Source organism: Microchirus variegatus, assembly GCF_963457635.1.
Source record: "Microchirus variegatus genome assembly, chromosome: 23".
NCBI lineage: Eukaryota > Metazoa > Chordata > Actinopteri > Pleuronectiformes > Soleidae > Microchirus > Microchirus variegatus.
Genome location: NC_139824.1, coordinates 16,390,022 through 16,404,137, shown reverse-complemented (window position 1 = coordinate 16,404,137; position 14,116 = coordinate 16,390,022). Strand labels below are relative to the sequence as shown.

At 37.4% G+C, this 14,116-nt stretch overlaps 1 protein-coding gene across 1 annotated transcript in view; it reads right to left on the bottom strand.

The window, feature by feature from the left end:
* Positions 1-882: 882 nt before the first annotated feature.
* Positions 883-14,116, bottom strand: part of rbfox2 (RNA binding fox-1 homolog 2) — a 50,332-nt gene continuing 37,098 nt past the window's right edge. Inside the window, exons 7-13 of the mRNA XM_083909466.1 lie at positions 10,757-10,844; positions 10,598-10,654; positions 9,016-9,166; positions 6,666-6,702; positions 3,902-3,990; positions 3,180-3,252; positions 883-2,403 (exon numbers count right to left, since the gene is read on the bottom strand). Of these exons, the coding sequence (XP_083765592.1) occupies positions 2,359-2,403; positions 3,180-3,252; positions 3,902-3,990; positions 6,666-6,702; positions 9,016-9,166; positions 10,598-10,654; positions 10,757-10,844 (540 nt within the window). The 3' untranslated portion in view covers positions 883-2,358. The remainder of the gene's footprint in view (positions 2,404-3,179; positions 3,253-3,901; positions 3,991-6,665; positions 6,703-9,015; positions 9,167-10,597; positions 10,655-10,756; positions 10,845-14,116) is intronic.

Here is a 14,116-nt window from a genome sequence, read left to right as displayed (position 1 = left end):
CAGGCTTATAATTGTAAGAATCTAAAGTTTATAAGCCGACAAACGTTACAGATATTTACAATTATTTTGCTGTTAGATTTTGACGTGGGAAAACTCGGGGAATGAGTAGCTACAAAACTCCAGCCAATCAGCAAGCAGCTTCCTGAGGCCCCGCCCACACACAGCGCAAAATGTATGAACAACAAAATACAATATTTTTGAATTTTTAAATTCTGCTTCGTGAAAAGTATTGTTCGTGAATATTTAAACAAATCTAATTCCATATTTAGGGGATATTAAAGAACCAGTACGTAGATTTTAGGTCACGCGGGACTTTTTTTTTTTTTTAGAGTGAGCCCTTTTGTAAATATGTAGTGAGCGGGGTCTTCTTCCATGGAGCCTGCCATGTTGCAGTCACCCAGACTGGATAAGACCAAAAACACTGGGCCTTTTCTTTTCTTTCGTTTGTCCTCGTAAGGCCACCGTACGTCTCCCAAAAATCCTACAAACTGGTCCTTTAAAACCCTCCGCGCGAGCGAACAAGGTCAATAACACTTTCAGACATTTTTTTTTCTGGATTTATCTCGACCGAGTCAAGACAGATATCACCACTGAAATGTTTCGGAAGTTTGCATTATACACACACGAAAACAACTGATTTAAATAATTTAAAAAAAATATTAAAATATAACACAGCTGGTCTGAGCCAAAGTGCTACAGGCCGACTTTACCAAATATCTCAGTCATCTGCAAAAAAATAAAAATAAACATGACAGAAAGAAAACTCCTGCATATTTTTGAAATATAATTAAAAGAACGCAAACAAAGACAGCATCGAGAAATCGGATAATAACAAAGATTCAAAGATTATATATATTTATACATACGGCAGAAATATGTGCTTTCTACGAATCTTTGGAACAAAAACAAAAGCCGAGAAAAAAACAAAAACAAACAAAAACAAAAAGAAGAAGCCACATTTTTTGCAAATACAACTGTATAGAAATATGCACAATAGTAAGCATTTGTTGTTTGCATTTAAATATTTTTTTTTCTTCTTCTTCTTCTTCTCGGTAACCGTCGCAAACAGGATTTTTTATACCTACTAAAGTATAGATTTTTCAGGAAGACTCGTTCGATGTCGGACTTTTGCTCCGGAAAAGACGGAGCGTGGAGGGGGAAAGAAAAAAAAACGGAAAAATTAAAAAATCTCTACGCGATGAAAAGGAGACACAAACCTCGGCGGGTTTTTGTGCGGTTTGAACGTAGTGTTGCACTCTCTGTAGTGTTTCCGTGGTGACGACACACACACACACACACACACACTGATAATCCTTTGCGTGAAAAAGTGATGCTAACGTGGTGTCAAAAACGTGGATTATTAGGCTAGTTTTTTTTTTTTTTTTTTACTGATTTCACCGATTAAATCTGTGTCTCCCACGACGGCAAACAAAAATTATGATTTAATAAGAATAATTACAATGATAATACTAATAATAATAATAATAATAATAATAATTTGGTAACTTTTTTTTCCGCTAAACTAATTGCATATCATAATAATTTTTTTTTTTTTTAAAGTTTAAAGGTTCACCATTTTTCCACAAACTAAGAAAACTTGAGGTAAGGAACAGCTCTAGAATTTACCCTCCTTAGCTTCAGATTTCGGACTTTTCTCCGCAGCGTTATGAATCATCATCATCATCATCATCGTGTTTCACCGTCCTCTACTAGAACACAACAATAGAGGGAGGGAAACTGCGTTCTCTCTTTCTTTACTTTCTTCACTGTGGGTGTTTTTCTTTTTTAATCAATTTAGTGACTCATCATCCGCCCGGTTTGGTACTCTTTCGTGCCACCTTGTCCCGCTTTCCCACTGCTCCCGACACCTCGTTTTCAAGCGTTTTCCTCGCTCTCTCTGGTTTTAAAAAGTCACTCATCCACGTTCTCAGCCTTTGGAAGAACTTCTGGGCTCCATCTCGAGTCTTGTGCTGCTGAGTGCAGAGGGAATAATAAGAAGAAGGAAGGAGGACGGGGGGGGGGGGGGATATAATACAGCCGTGCAATAGGGAAGGTGGCCATTTTAAGTCCTTTTTTTTTTCTTCTTCTTGTTTTTTTCTTTTTTATCATAAAGGCCATCCATCAGTCTTTAATACAGCATTCCTCTATTTCTGTAGTAGCATATATGTAAGAAAAGGTGGGTGTGGGGACTGCTGCTGTGGGGGTGGGAGATCAAGAAATTTCTTTGCCGCGTGGTCGACTCCACCGCCACGTTAAAACCAGTCCAAACCTCCACGACGACAGAGAGAGAGAGAGAGAGAGCTCGTTGAAGAGAAATTCAATGAAAAGAGAGAGGAGCTCTGTGGAAATGTAGTGTCCTCAGTACGGGGCGAATCTACTGTAGCCTCCCCGGTACAGCGTGGCCTGGGTGTGGGGGAAAAAAAGAACAATTAGCGACTGATGTTTGGGAATGATGGCACTGTTCCACTACGTGGTCCCAGCACGCCTCGCCTCGCACGGCACGGTTATTTTTGCTTTTCCATTAGTGACTGTACCTGGTCCTTTTTTCAGTACGAATGAAACCGGACAGTGCTTAACTGTAGATGAATTAAAACTACTTTAAAATCCTCATAATTAACGCCAACATTTAGCAAATGATCAAAAGAATAATCACAAAAAGATTTTGGGCAAAAAAAATTTGGGGAATTTTCTTTTTTTCTTTTTTGACAGTTTGAAAAATGTGCCAAAATCTGAAAAATGTTGCCCAAAATCTGGAAAAAAAATATATATAAAATATAATTTTTTTCCAGATTTTGGACAACATTTTCCAGATTTTGGACAACATTCTTCAAATTTTCAACAAAATTTTTCAAATTTTCGACAAAATTTTTCAAATTTTCGACAAAATTTTTCAAATTTTCGACAAAATTTTTCAAATTTTCGACAAAATTTTTCAAATGTCTGACAATTATTTTTCAAATTTTGGACAATTTTTTTTTCAAATGAAAAAAAAAAAATTCTAATGTTGGACATTTTCTTCAAATGTTGAGACTTTTTTTTTTAATTTTGGAAAAAAAATTCTAATTTTTGACATTTTTTTTCAAATTTTGGACATTTTTTTCTCCATTTTTTTTTATTTTTTTCCAAAATGTTTTTATAACCTTTGACCTTGTGAATATAGATAATAAAGAAGAACTCACCATGGCTCCAACACCATAAGCAGCAGGGGCAAGTGCAGCATGGTAGGGATCTGCAGTGTAAACTCGTCCATAGCTGTGAGGAAACAAGGACCATATTCAATAATGAATATATATATATGAATATGGGGTGTAATATTTTGTACTTGTCTCTGCTCTTTTAAGACAAAATAAACCTCAAATTTATGTCTCACATCATAGAAACAACATTTGTTTTGCTTTTCATTGAACAGGGGAGAATAACACATTTATTAGAGCAGAGCTGCTCTAAATTAACAGCATTGGTAATTATCAATTATCTAATGGTTAATACACACGAAGTGCTTTAACTGAACGCTAAAACATAATTATTGAATTTTCATCTCTACTGTTTTGCATAAAATATGAAAAAATAGTAAGAAAAACATCACTATTTCTTATATTATATATTTTATTTGCCAAATAAACAACAATAACAAAACAAAATATGTATTTTTTTCTCCCTCATTTTTATGACAGGTGGTCTAAAAAGTTAGTTAAGCACTGTATATATATATATATACATAAATAAAAACTTAAATCGCAATAGCATAATAAATGAATAAATATTAATATGATATGACGTGTACTTGATTTGAATTTGAGTTGAGCAAAACCAATTTAAACGTATATTATTTAACAGTTTTTATAACAAATTATTGATTGTGGCTAAATACTGGGTGGTTGTGCAGGTACAGTCCACTCACCTGTCACTGTAAGCTGCTGCTGCAGCCGCTGCTGCGGCGGGCGTCGCTACCGCAGTTGGTTGAGCGTAACGATAAGCTGCATAACCGCCCTGTGAGGAGGAGGAGGAGGAGGAGGAGGAGGAGGAGGCGATGATGGCGAGGAGGAGGAAGAGGAGGAGAGACGACGCAGAGAGAGAGAGGTGGGGAATGAAGGAAGGAAGAGGAGTAAATTCATGTTAAAGGTTTTGCCGCCTTTGCCTCTGCACACACTAACACACCAGCAGTGAATCTAAAGGGTTAACGTCGTAAGGAGAAAATGCTGAGAAAAGAGAGAGGGGGGAGAGATTAACAAGCAGTCAGCAAAAAAGAAAAAAAAAAAAAAAGAAATACGCTCTAATCTGGTGCAGTACGGCATTCACAAGGATGTAGCTCAGGCTCTGCGTCGCTCTGCCTCCAGCACCAGCTCACAGCAAATCAACGGTGCTTTATTTATTTATCGTGTTGTTTTTAAATCACGGTGAAGTTAAAGTTAAGACTTTTTCCCGCTGTGTGCGGTGAACGTGGAGGCAGAGAGAGCATCGTAACCCGTTACTGTGCCCCGCCCACTTTACCCCACTAATAACACACAGTTAAAGAAAGAGGAGGAGGATGATGATAGTGTCATTATTCATGTTTGATGGACAGCTGGTGAACACACACACACACACACACACACACACACACACACAAACAACACTACAGGTGTAAGAAGACACACAGTCAGCAGCCAGTCAGATTAAATTAAACACACACACGTGTACACACACACACACACACGTGGGCCAGTGACCAATCACTGAGCAGATACAGCATGCTTTCCCCCCCCCCCCCCCAAACTCAGCACGCACAGGTGTATTAGGCCAAACATACCGCATAAATAAACGCAGCAAAACAAACAAACAAACAAACAAACAAACAAACAAAAAACACACACCGCCACATTCTAGCCTAAAGAATCAGTCGTGACCACGTCCCCACATTCAGGACCACACACTTGCTGCTATATATAAATATATATATGTAAAAAAAAGCTGGACTGGGGGAGAGAGGGAGGAGAGAGGGAGAAGAGGAGGAGAGGGTCGCAAGAATGAGAAAGTTTACGATTTATTAAATTAATTAATACAATTTTAAGTGTGTATATTTATGAATATGAACCAGGGTTATTATAGTTAACGAAAACTAAGTCTAAAACTAAAACTAGCAGTGAACAAAATAATTTGGTTCACTGAAATAGAAATTTAAACAAACAAAAAAGAAAAAAAAAAGAAAAATTTAACTGAATAAACTAAATTGTAGATAAATTCAGCAAAACTTAATTCTGGAACACAGGCCATTTGGAGTTTGACTTTTGATTTAGCTGCAGGTGTTAAAGGTTAAAGAATGAAATTAAATGGATTTGATAATAATCCACATTTGTTGTCACCCATTCTTTCATCCTTTTCAGCATCTACAAGTCAAGGCTTTCTCTTAATACCTGAAAAACTAAGACTAAGACCACCTTGGCTATGGTAAATTTACATGGTTTTATTTACAAATTTAAGTAAATCAAAAGCTAAAAAAGTTAAGTATTAATACCATTTATCACTTAGTTTTTCATGTCATTTCCTATAAAACCGCTTGCTATTGTGCATAATAGTAACTATACAAATGTGTGTAATTTCTTGCATAAATAACACATGTCACTACGTGTAAAAATGTGGCCAAAAACAGTTACTACATTCAAATTCAAAACACCGAGGTCTTTTAGGTTTGGTTTTCTGACGTAACTGGCAACCCGTGGTTGCTCGGCAGCTGAGACTCTACTGACTGCAATGATTGGTAGACGGCGGTAGGTGGCGCCACATGACGCCAAAACATGATTTTAAAACATAAACATGATTTGCAGTCTGCAAAAGATTTTAAAATATTACATTATATTTTATATATTTTGTATATTACATTATTATTATACAGACATATATTTTGTCTGTACTGTTGTTGTTGTTGTTGGTGAGCGGCAATAGTTTACCCATCTTTAAAAAGGGTGTGTTTGGTAAACACTGACACTAAGAGAGAAGGCAAAGAAAGACGAGATGATAGAAGTAGAGTAGAGTAGAGTGGGGGGGGGGGGGTCTATAGGAGGAGAAGAAGAGGAGGAGGTGGAGAGGAGGACTGGGGGGAGGAGCCAGCCTTGTAAGTACGTCTGCATGCTGACACTGATTCAGTTAGCATGCCACAAAGTGAAACAGATAGGGAGATTCCTGGAAGGGGTCTGAATGAACTGCTGAGGATTTATTTATGTTCTCATCTGTCATCCCTCTGTGATCTTTGATGTCGTTGCACGATCATAATGTCTGTGTTATAAGTCGGCGCGTTGCAAATCATCATTATTTCATTCTTTGCTCGGATAAAAACTGCAATAAAAAGGACCTAATGAATCAAATTACAAAGAAGACTGAGTATAAAATGTGCATTGTTAGCTGAAGCAGTGCAGAAGTCTGTTTAAGGAAAAGGACCCTGACCTTCTCTGTATCTCGTTTATTTCACCTTTTGTGAATTGATCTTTTTTTATATACGAGTTCAGATTTCAACTCAATTCTTTTCTCCCCCTTCCGCAACTCCACCCATGTCAGAATCCAGTGAGTTAGTAGAAGACAGAGAAGGCATTTCAATCTCAGATGGTCAATAAAAATGTCTAGCAGCACGCAGTCATTTGGAGACGAGGAGGATGCACACTGGCTCTCACACAGAGTGTGTCAAACCCTACCTGGGCCAATCTGCCACTAATGTCCTGAAACACTAGTCTACAGAGAGAACAGAAACAGCTATTGTCAACCTGGTCACACACGAGCACGCACACACACACACACACACACACACACACTCATATCACACACACATGCTCAAAAATCTTCACAAATTCACAAATACACAAACCCGAGAGGAGTCTACTCAAGAATGAACGCATTATTATATAAGTGTGTGTTTGTGTCTGCGATGGATGGATCATGTGGTGAAACATAACTTGTACATTTACACAGAACATATAATAATAATAGCAATAATAATAATAACTAGGACTACACACAGTCATGAAAGGGCCCCGAGTGCAGCATCTTAACGACTAGTCATTTTCTATTTTTCCAAAATGGCCGACTTGTGGATGGGCGAAGCTAATGGAAGTACATTAGAAATTTGTTTGTAACCATGAGAGCAACAACTGTACCAAGTTTGGTCAAAATCTATCTATCATGCTAGTTAGCTTACAAGCTATCTATCTATCTATCTATCTATCTATCTATCTATCTATCTATCTATCTATCTATCTATCTATCTATCTATCTATCTATCTATCTATCTATCTATCATGTTCGTTAGCTTACAAGCCATCTATCATGCTAGTTAGCTTACAAGCTATCTATCTATCTATCTATCTATCTATCTATCTATCTATCTATCTATCTATCTATCTATCTATCTATCTATCTATCTATCTATCTATCTATCTATCTATCTATCTATCTATCTATCATGCTAGTTAGCTTACAAACTATCTATCTAGCATGCTAGTTAACTAACAAACTATCTATCTATCTATCTATCTATCTATCTATCTATCTATCTATCTATCTATCTATCTATCTATCTATCTATCTATCATGCTAGTTAGCTTACAAACTATCTATCTAGCATGCTAGTTAACTAACAAACTATCTATCTATCTATCTATCTATCTATCTATCTATCTATCTATCTATCTATCTATCTATCTATCTATCTATCTATCTATCTATCATGCTAGTTACACTTTTTTAGACGTAAATTTACAAAAGGCCTGATTCGGTCGCAAAAATCTGTGAGTTTTTGGGCTTGGGAAAGGCCTCAGAAATGCGATTAATTTGGCCGGATTAATAATTATAATAATAATCGGACCAATAACAACAGGTTCCTGGCATTAATTAATTAATTAATTAATTAATTAATTAATTAATTAATTAATTAATTAATTAAAAGTACACATCTCTATGGGTTTGGTCCATGCCACTTCACACGTGAGAGAACCCACAGGCAGAGGGAGGAGAAAACACAGATGAGGCAGCAGAGCAGAGCAGTGTATACTCACATAGAGGTCGGCCGCACCGTAAAAGCCGTCCTGATAGGCCATCACGCTGAGAGAGGGACGACAGGACAGAGAGGAAGAGAGGAAGAGAGGAAGAGAAAGAGAGGATACAGAGCAGTGGTGGTGGAAAAGATGGTGTGATGCGCCACCGTGTGGGCATTGAGGAGAACGACAGACAAGAGTGATGATTGAGAGAGAGAGAGAGAGAGAGAGAGAGAGAGAATGGTGCCACACAGATTGTGAAAGAGAGAAGAGAAAGAAAAGTGTGAGACTATTACACACACACCGTGCAACATGCGAAAAAGACAAAAATACCACCTCGTTGCATTCGAACTACAAACAAATTGAGCGTCACGTCGACGTGAATGTGCACTTTAAGGCTCTTTGAGGTGCAAGGAAATGGTATTTCAGCTCAGCGAGCGATCATTATCTCAATGAAATGTACACTAACGTTCAAAAGTTTGGGCTCAGCTATACAGTTTGTTTGTGTTTTCCATTAAAAGTCATACTTTTAGTTATCAAAAGAGTTGCAAAATGAATAGAAAATATAGTCAAGACATTGACAAGATTAGAAATAATGAGTTTTTTATTCAAAATAGTAATTTTGCCCTTCAAACACAAGGGTTTTCTAATCATCCAATGGCCTTCTGACGCCATTAGAACACTGGAAATTGTCCTCTATACACCTATGTACACCTTTGTGCTAGAATAGTCATTTACCACAACACACAATGTATAGAGTGTATTTATGATTCATTTAATGTTAAATTCATTGGAAAACACTTGATTTTCCTTCAAAAATAAGGACATTTCTAAGTGACCCCAAACTTTTGACCGGTAGTATATTCAAAAACACACCATGCACAATTATTATGAGCTACTCTTTTTTTTTTTGTTTTTTTTAATTATTGTTATTTTACTATGTGAACACATGCAGGTAACGTTTCACTCTCATTAGCACTACACTTTGTTTGTGTTGTTGTTGTTGTGTGTTTACCCAGGATACGTGGGGATGGCAGGTTGTGGCACAGCTGCTCTGACTGCACTGTAGACGGGCCGGGCGCGACCCCGGAGATGAGCGCCTCGAAAGGTCGCGGCGGTGGAAGCAGCTGCTGCAGCTGCTGCTGCTGGGTACGGGAACCCAGGTACTGAACGACACACAGAGAGAGAGAGATAATAAAGACAGAAAGAGCAGCACCTACTGTGATGTGTGTTTCCTCTGTACTTTGTTCATAGATCAACGTGATGAAGTGAAGCCCAGGGAGGAGGACGGTAATCAGGGAGGAGCAAACTCTCTCACTGATTGTAGAAATAACTCAGGTTTGACTGGAAGTCATTGAGAAAATGAGCCTCGTTCCCACTTGATTGATAAACGTCAGCAAACGATTAGCTAGTTTCAGGTCAATGGAACATGATGTCAACTTTGTAAATAATGTTCCCTTTTTTATAAGAAAATAAAACTAACAAAATGTCTATATCCTATTCAGTTTGCTCTGCTCAAATAATATCCAACAGCAAGAAATAATTGACCATTTTGCACTAAATGTGTACAGTGTGCGTCGATGTGTGTTTCAATCTCAGGGCTTAAATTATGGTCTAACAGATGAATTAAAGCAGAGTAAAAACAATACATATGAATATAAGGATGAAGAAAAACAGTTTAATCGAGGACTTCTATCTATCTATCTATCTATCTATCTATCTATCTATCTATCTATCTATCTATCTATCTATCTATCTATCTATCTATCTATCTATCTATCTATCATGCTAGGCATCTATCGATCTAGTTAACTTACAATCTATCTATCTATCTATCTATCTATCTATCTATCTATCTATCTATCTATCTATCTATCTATCTATCTATCTATCTATCTATCTATCTATCATGCTAGCCATCTATCGATCTAGTTAGCTTACAAACTATCTATCTATCTATCTATCTATCTATCTATCTATCTATCTATCTATCTATCTATCTATCTATCTATCTATCTATCTATCTATCTATCTATCTATCATGCTAGTTAGCTTACAAACTATCTATCTAGCATGCTAGTTAACTAACAAACTATCCATCTATCTATCTATCTATCTATCTATCTATCTATCTATCTATCTATCTATCTATCTATCTATCTATCTATCTATCTATCTATCTATCTATCATGCTAGTTAGCTTACAAGCTATCTATGTACCTAGCATGCTAGTTAACTTACAAACTATCTATCTATCTATCTATCTATCTATCTATCTATCTATCTATCTATCTATCTATCTATCTATCATGCTAGTTAGCTTACTAGCTACCTATCTACCTAGCATGCTAGTTAACTTACAAACTATCTATATAACTATCATGCTCGTTATCTTACAATATATCTATCTATCTAGCATGCTAGTTAATTTACAAACTATCTATCTATCTATCTATCTATCTATCTATCTATCTATCTATCTATCTATCTAGACGCCAGTCAAACTAAAACAGGAGTTTATTTTGAAATCAGAAAACCACATCAAAATGTTTCCATATATATAATCTACGGTACAGAGTGAGTTAGCCTGGTCTCACCTGTGTAGAGCTCAGGGCTGTACATCGCTCCAACCATCGGACTCAACTTCCATCCAGCTGTTGTCAAGAGACAAAATGTGTCACATTATATATAAATATATATATATATATATATATATAGTAATATCTTCATTCACAGTGGATTGAAACCATATGTACCGTATGGAAGAGCAGCGAGTCCTTCTCCGTTAGAGAACGGCGTGGTCATCTTCTTGTTGGTCATCACTCTGGCTGTGGCGTTATTGACCTGCACATCAGAAAAACACGGTCAGACGCTAACGTCGCCGCACGCGAGTATTAAAAATGATGCACGGGTTCAAAAACAATAACGTTTTGTTTGTGTTTATACTTTTTAAAAAAAAAAAAATATCCTGTCAATATTCTACTGGACGTGTGTGTGTGTGTGTGTGTGTGTGTGTGTGTGTGTGTCACCGTACTGTGTACAATTTGTTTTAGTCATGACAGGTTAATATTTGTATGATGAGCAGTGATGGTGTTTTGAGGCATGCGCTTCTTTTGAAGGATACAGACAAGAAAAAGAAAAAAAACGAGGATTCCTGGTGAGTAAGTCAGGCAGTTTTTTGGCAGACAAACGTTGATGCAACCATCGGCACACACACACACACACGAGAACAAAGAAAATAAACATCTCAGAACAAAGGCATTCAAAAAGAAATCCAAGACCACTGCAATTTGCTACCTTTAAAAACAAAAAAACAAAAAAAGGAGGGAAAAAGAAGGTGAATTAAAGCAGCAGATTCATCAGTTGGAACACAATGCAAAAAAAAACATCCATATTTTTCGTACAAAAAAAAAAAAAAACGACGCACGGCCAACCAAGAGCGCATCACACATGACCAAGAAGTGAGCAAAAAACGAGCCAATCAGCAATCAGCAAGCATCAGATGCAGCAAAAAGACTGATCAAAAAAAAGGCTGGCAGCCTTACCAATCAAATACAGATCATACAAGAGAGAGAGGAGAGAGGGTGCAAGGGAAGGAAGGGAGGGAGGATGACAGAGAAGAGACAGAAATATGGAAGGATGCAAGAGGAGGAGGAGGAGGAGGAGGAGGAGCCAGTCCACATGAAAAGACACAGAAAAAACACATACATGATGTGGAGGAAGAGAGAGAGACAGAGAAAGACTGAATAATCCATCCAATAATTGTGCAATTCTTCTAACGAACAAACGACAAGATGCAAAAAAACACACATTCAAAGTACAATCCAACCGTTTTTGTTTTGTTTTGGGTTTTTTTTGGCCTACATCGGATCTAACTGTGCGTCGTGAGAGTGACGATGAAGATAAAAACACACACACACACACACACACACACACACACACACACACACACACACACACACACACACAGAAGAGTCTTCTTCATAAAAAGACAACAAGAGGATGGAGGGATGCAGATATCATTCCTTCAGAGAACTCAAATCGAACCGTGGTTGTGAAAACACTGGCAGGCGTTTTTTTGGAGATCAGTGTGATCGCACACCAGGGGAAAACACACACACACACACACACACACACACAGACAACCACCGACATCCAGGAACCAAAAGTGACCAAAGAGTCAAGACAAGATTATGCGACTTTAAAACTGTGGCTACGCCGATCATTACATCGAAACGTAGCTTGTTTCCCTTTCTCTCAAATCTTAAATTAGTGCGTCGTCGTGTGCGGCCGAAGGCGCCGCAGTCACGTTTAAGCTACGTCCAGGGTCTTTTACCTCTGTTTCTCGAGAGAAATCCCTTTTGGGACAATGAAAACGTGACTTATTCTGCACCAACGTGTGCTTTCAACGCATATTATTGTGCCATTTTAAAAGGATTTGATCATGTTTGCATCGTTGCAGCTTGTTTCACTTTGCTAAACGCTAAATGAGTGCATCGTTCTGTGCAGTCGAGTTTAAAAATCGTTTACCTTTCAACAATGAAAACGTGACTTATTTTGCACCTGCATGTGCTATCAACTCGTATTATTATGCTATTCAAAAAGATTTGATCATGTGCGCAATGATAATGAAGGGGACAACTTTTAGCCACTTCAGTCTCAAGTTTCTCCCCATACAACGTGTATTTAACCCCAAATAATACATAAATAACAATTCACAGCACTAAGATTACCACCATAACATAAAAATAGGTAATTCTTGGTGTTATAATTACACTTGTAGGTATTAAATGCATTGTTTCCCAACCCTGATCCTCAGGGAACACTGCCCTGCCATGTTTTAGATGTAGCCAAAAACACCTGATTTGGATGAAACATTACATTTTTGAAAAAAACTTAAATATATATACGTTTTTCAAAATTGACAAAAGTTGAAAGATTACATTTTATTTTATTTTTTTTTAACAAAGGTTGAAACAACATTTTCTGAAAAAAAAAATTTAAATTTTTTTTTTTTTGGACAAAAGTTGAAACATTATTATTATTAATTTTTTTAATACCAAAAGTTGAAACATTAAATTATCTGAAAAAAAAAAAAAGACAAAAGTCCATTATCAGGCTTCTGCAGCGCTCGATGACTAGCTTACCAATTATTTGAATCAGGTGTTTTTGGAGCAGGGCAACATGTAAAACATGGCACGGCATTGTTTCCTAAGGATTTCATGGATAAACAACGACACTAAAAGGGTCTTTTTCATATGCCTTCAGTGCACAGGTGTGGGCTTCGAGGTTACGCAAATAGACATTAGCTTCTTATGCTACGGTGCATTACCTTTTATGGCACCTGCTTAGACAATGTTAGAATCTGTCTTTGGCTCTAAAACGTTTGAGAACCCTTGCTCCGTGTGTCGCTTAATAAACACACAAAACTTGTTTGTTTTTGAATGTTTTGAGTCTTCACACACACACACACAACTACTACCTGTCGTCTCCAGAGCGGTGCGAGTGGAAGTCATAATCAAGTGCTACGACAGCACCACCACATTAACACCACGGTTAAACACAAACAGCCGTCATCCTCTGTTCTAACATCGCAAAAAAATCATGCTTCAGCATGCTGTCCCGCTAAAGGTGCAAAAATATGCATCTATTGGCCGACACATGACACAGAAAGATGACATAGTGCTATTATTATTATCACTATTATTATTATTATCATAATATAATGGCGTCGTACAGATGACGAGAAAGAGAGTCAACCATGCAGGATACAGCTCTGGAATTAAATGCTGAATGCAGTTAGAGAGGTGATTTGAAATGAATGCATAAGAAGTGGAAGTCATAGTTGTTGCAATTGCAGATATAGATGCAGTACATTCACTTAATAATAATAATTGGCTTTTATAATGCCATGCGGTCAATGCTAATCTCCTAATCGCTTCATTCACCACCTCCCCAAACAATCAATCAATCAATCAGAGGATTAGCCAATCAGGTTCTGTCAATCAATCAATCAACCAATCAAGGCCCCCCGTCACTAAAGGAGTCTTTCATTTCAGTGTTGGGTGCATTTTTATTTCATTTGGACGGATGGGGGGTGGAGGGGGGGGGGGAGG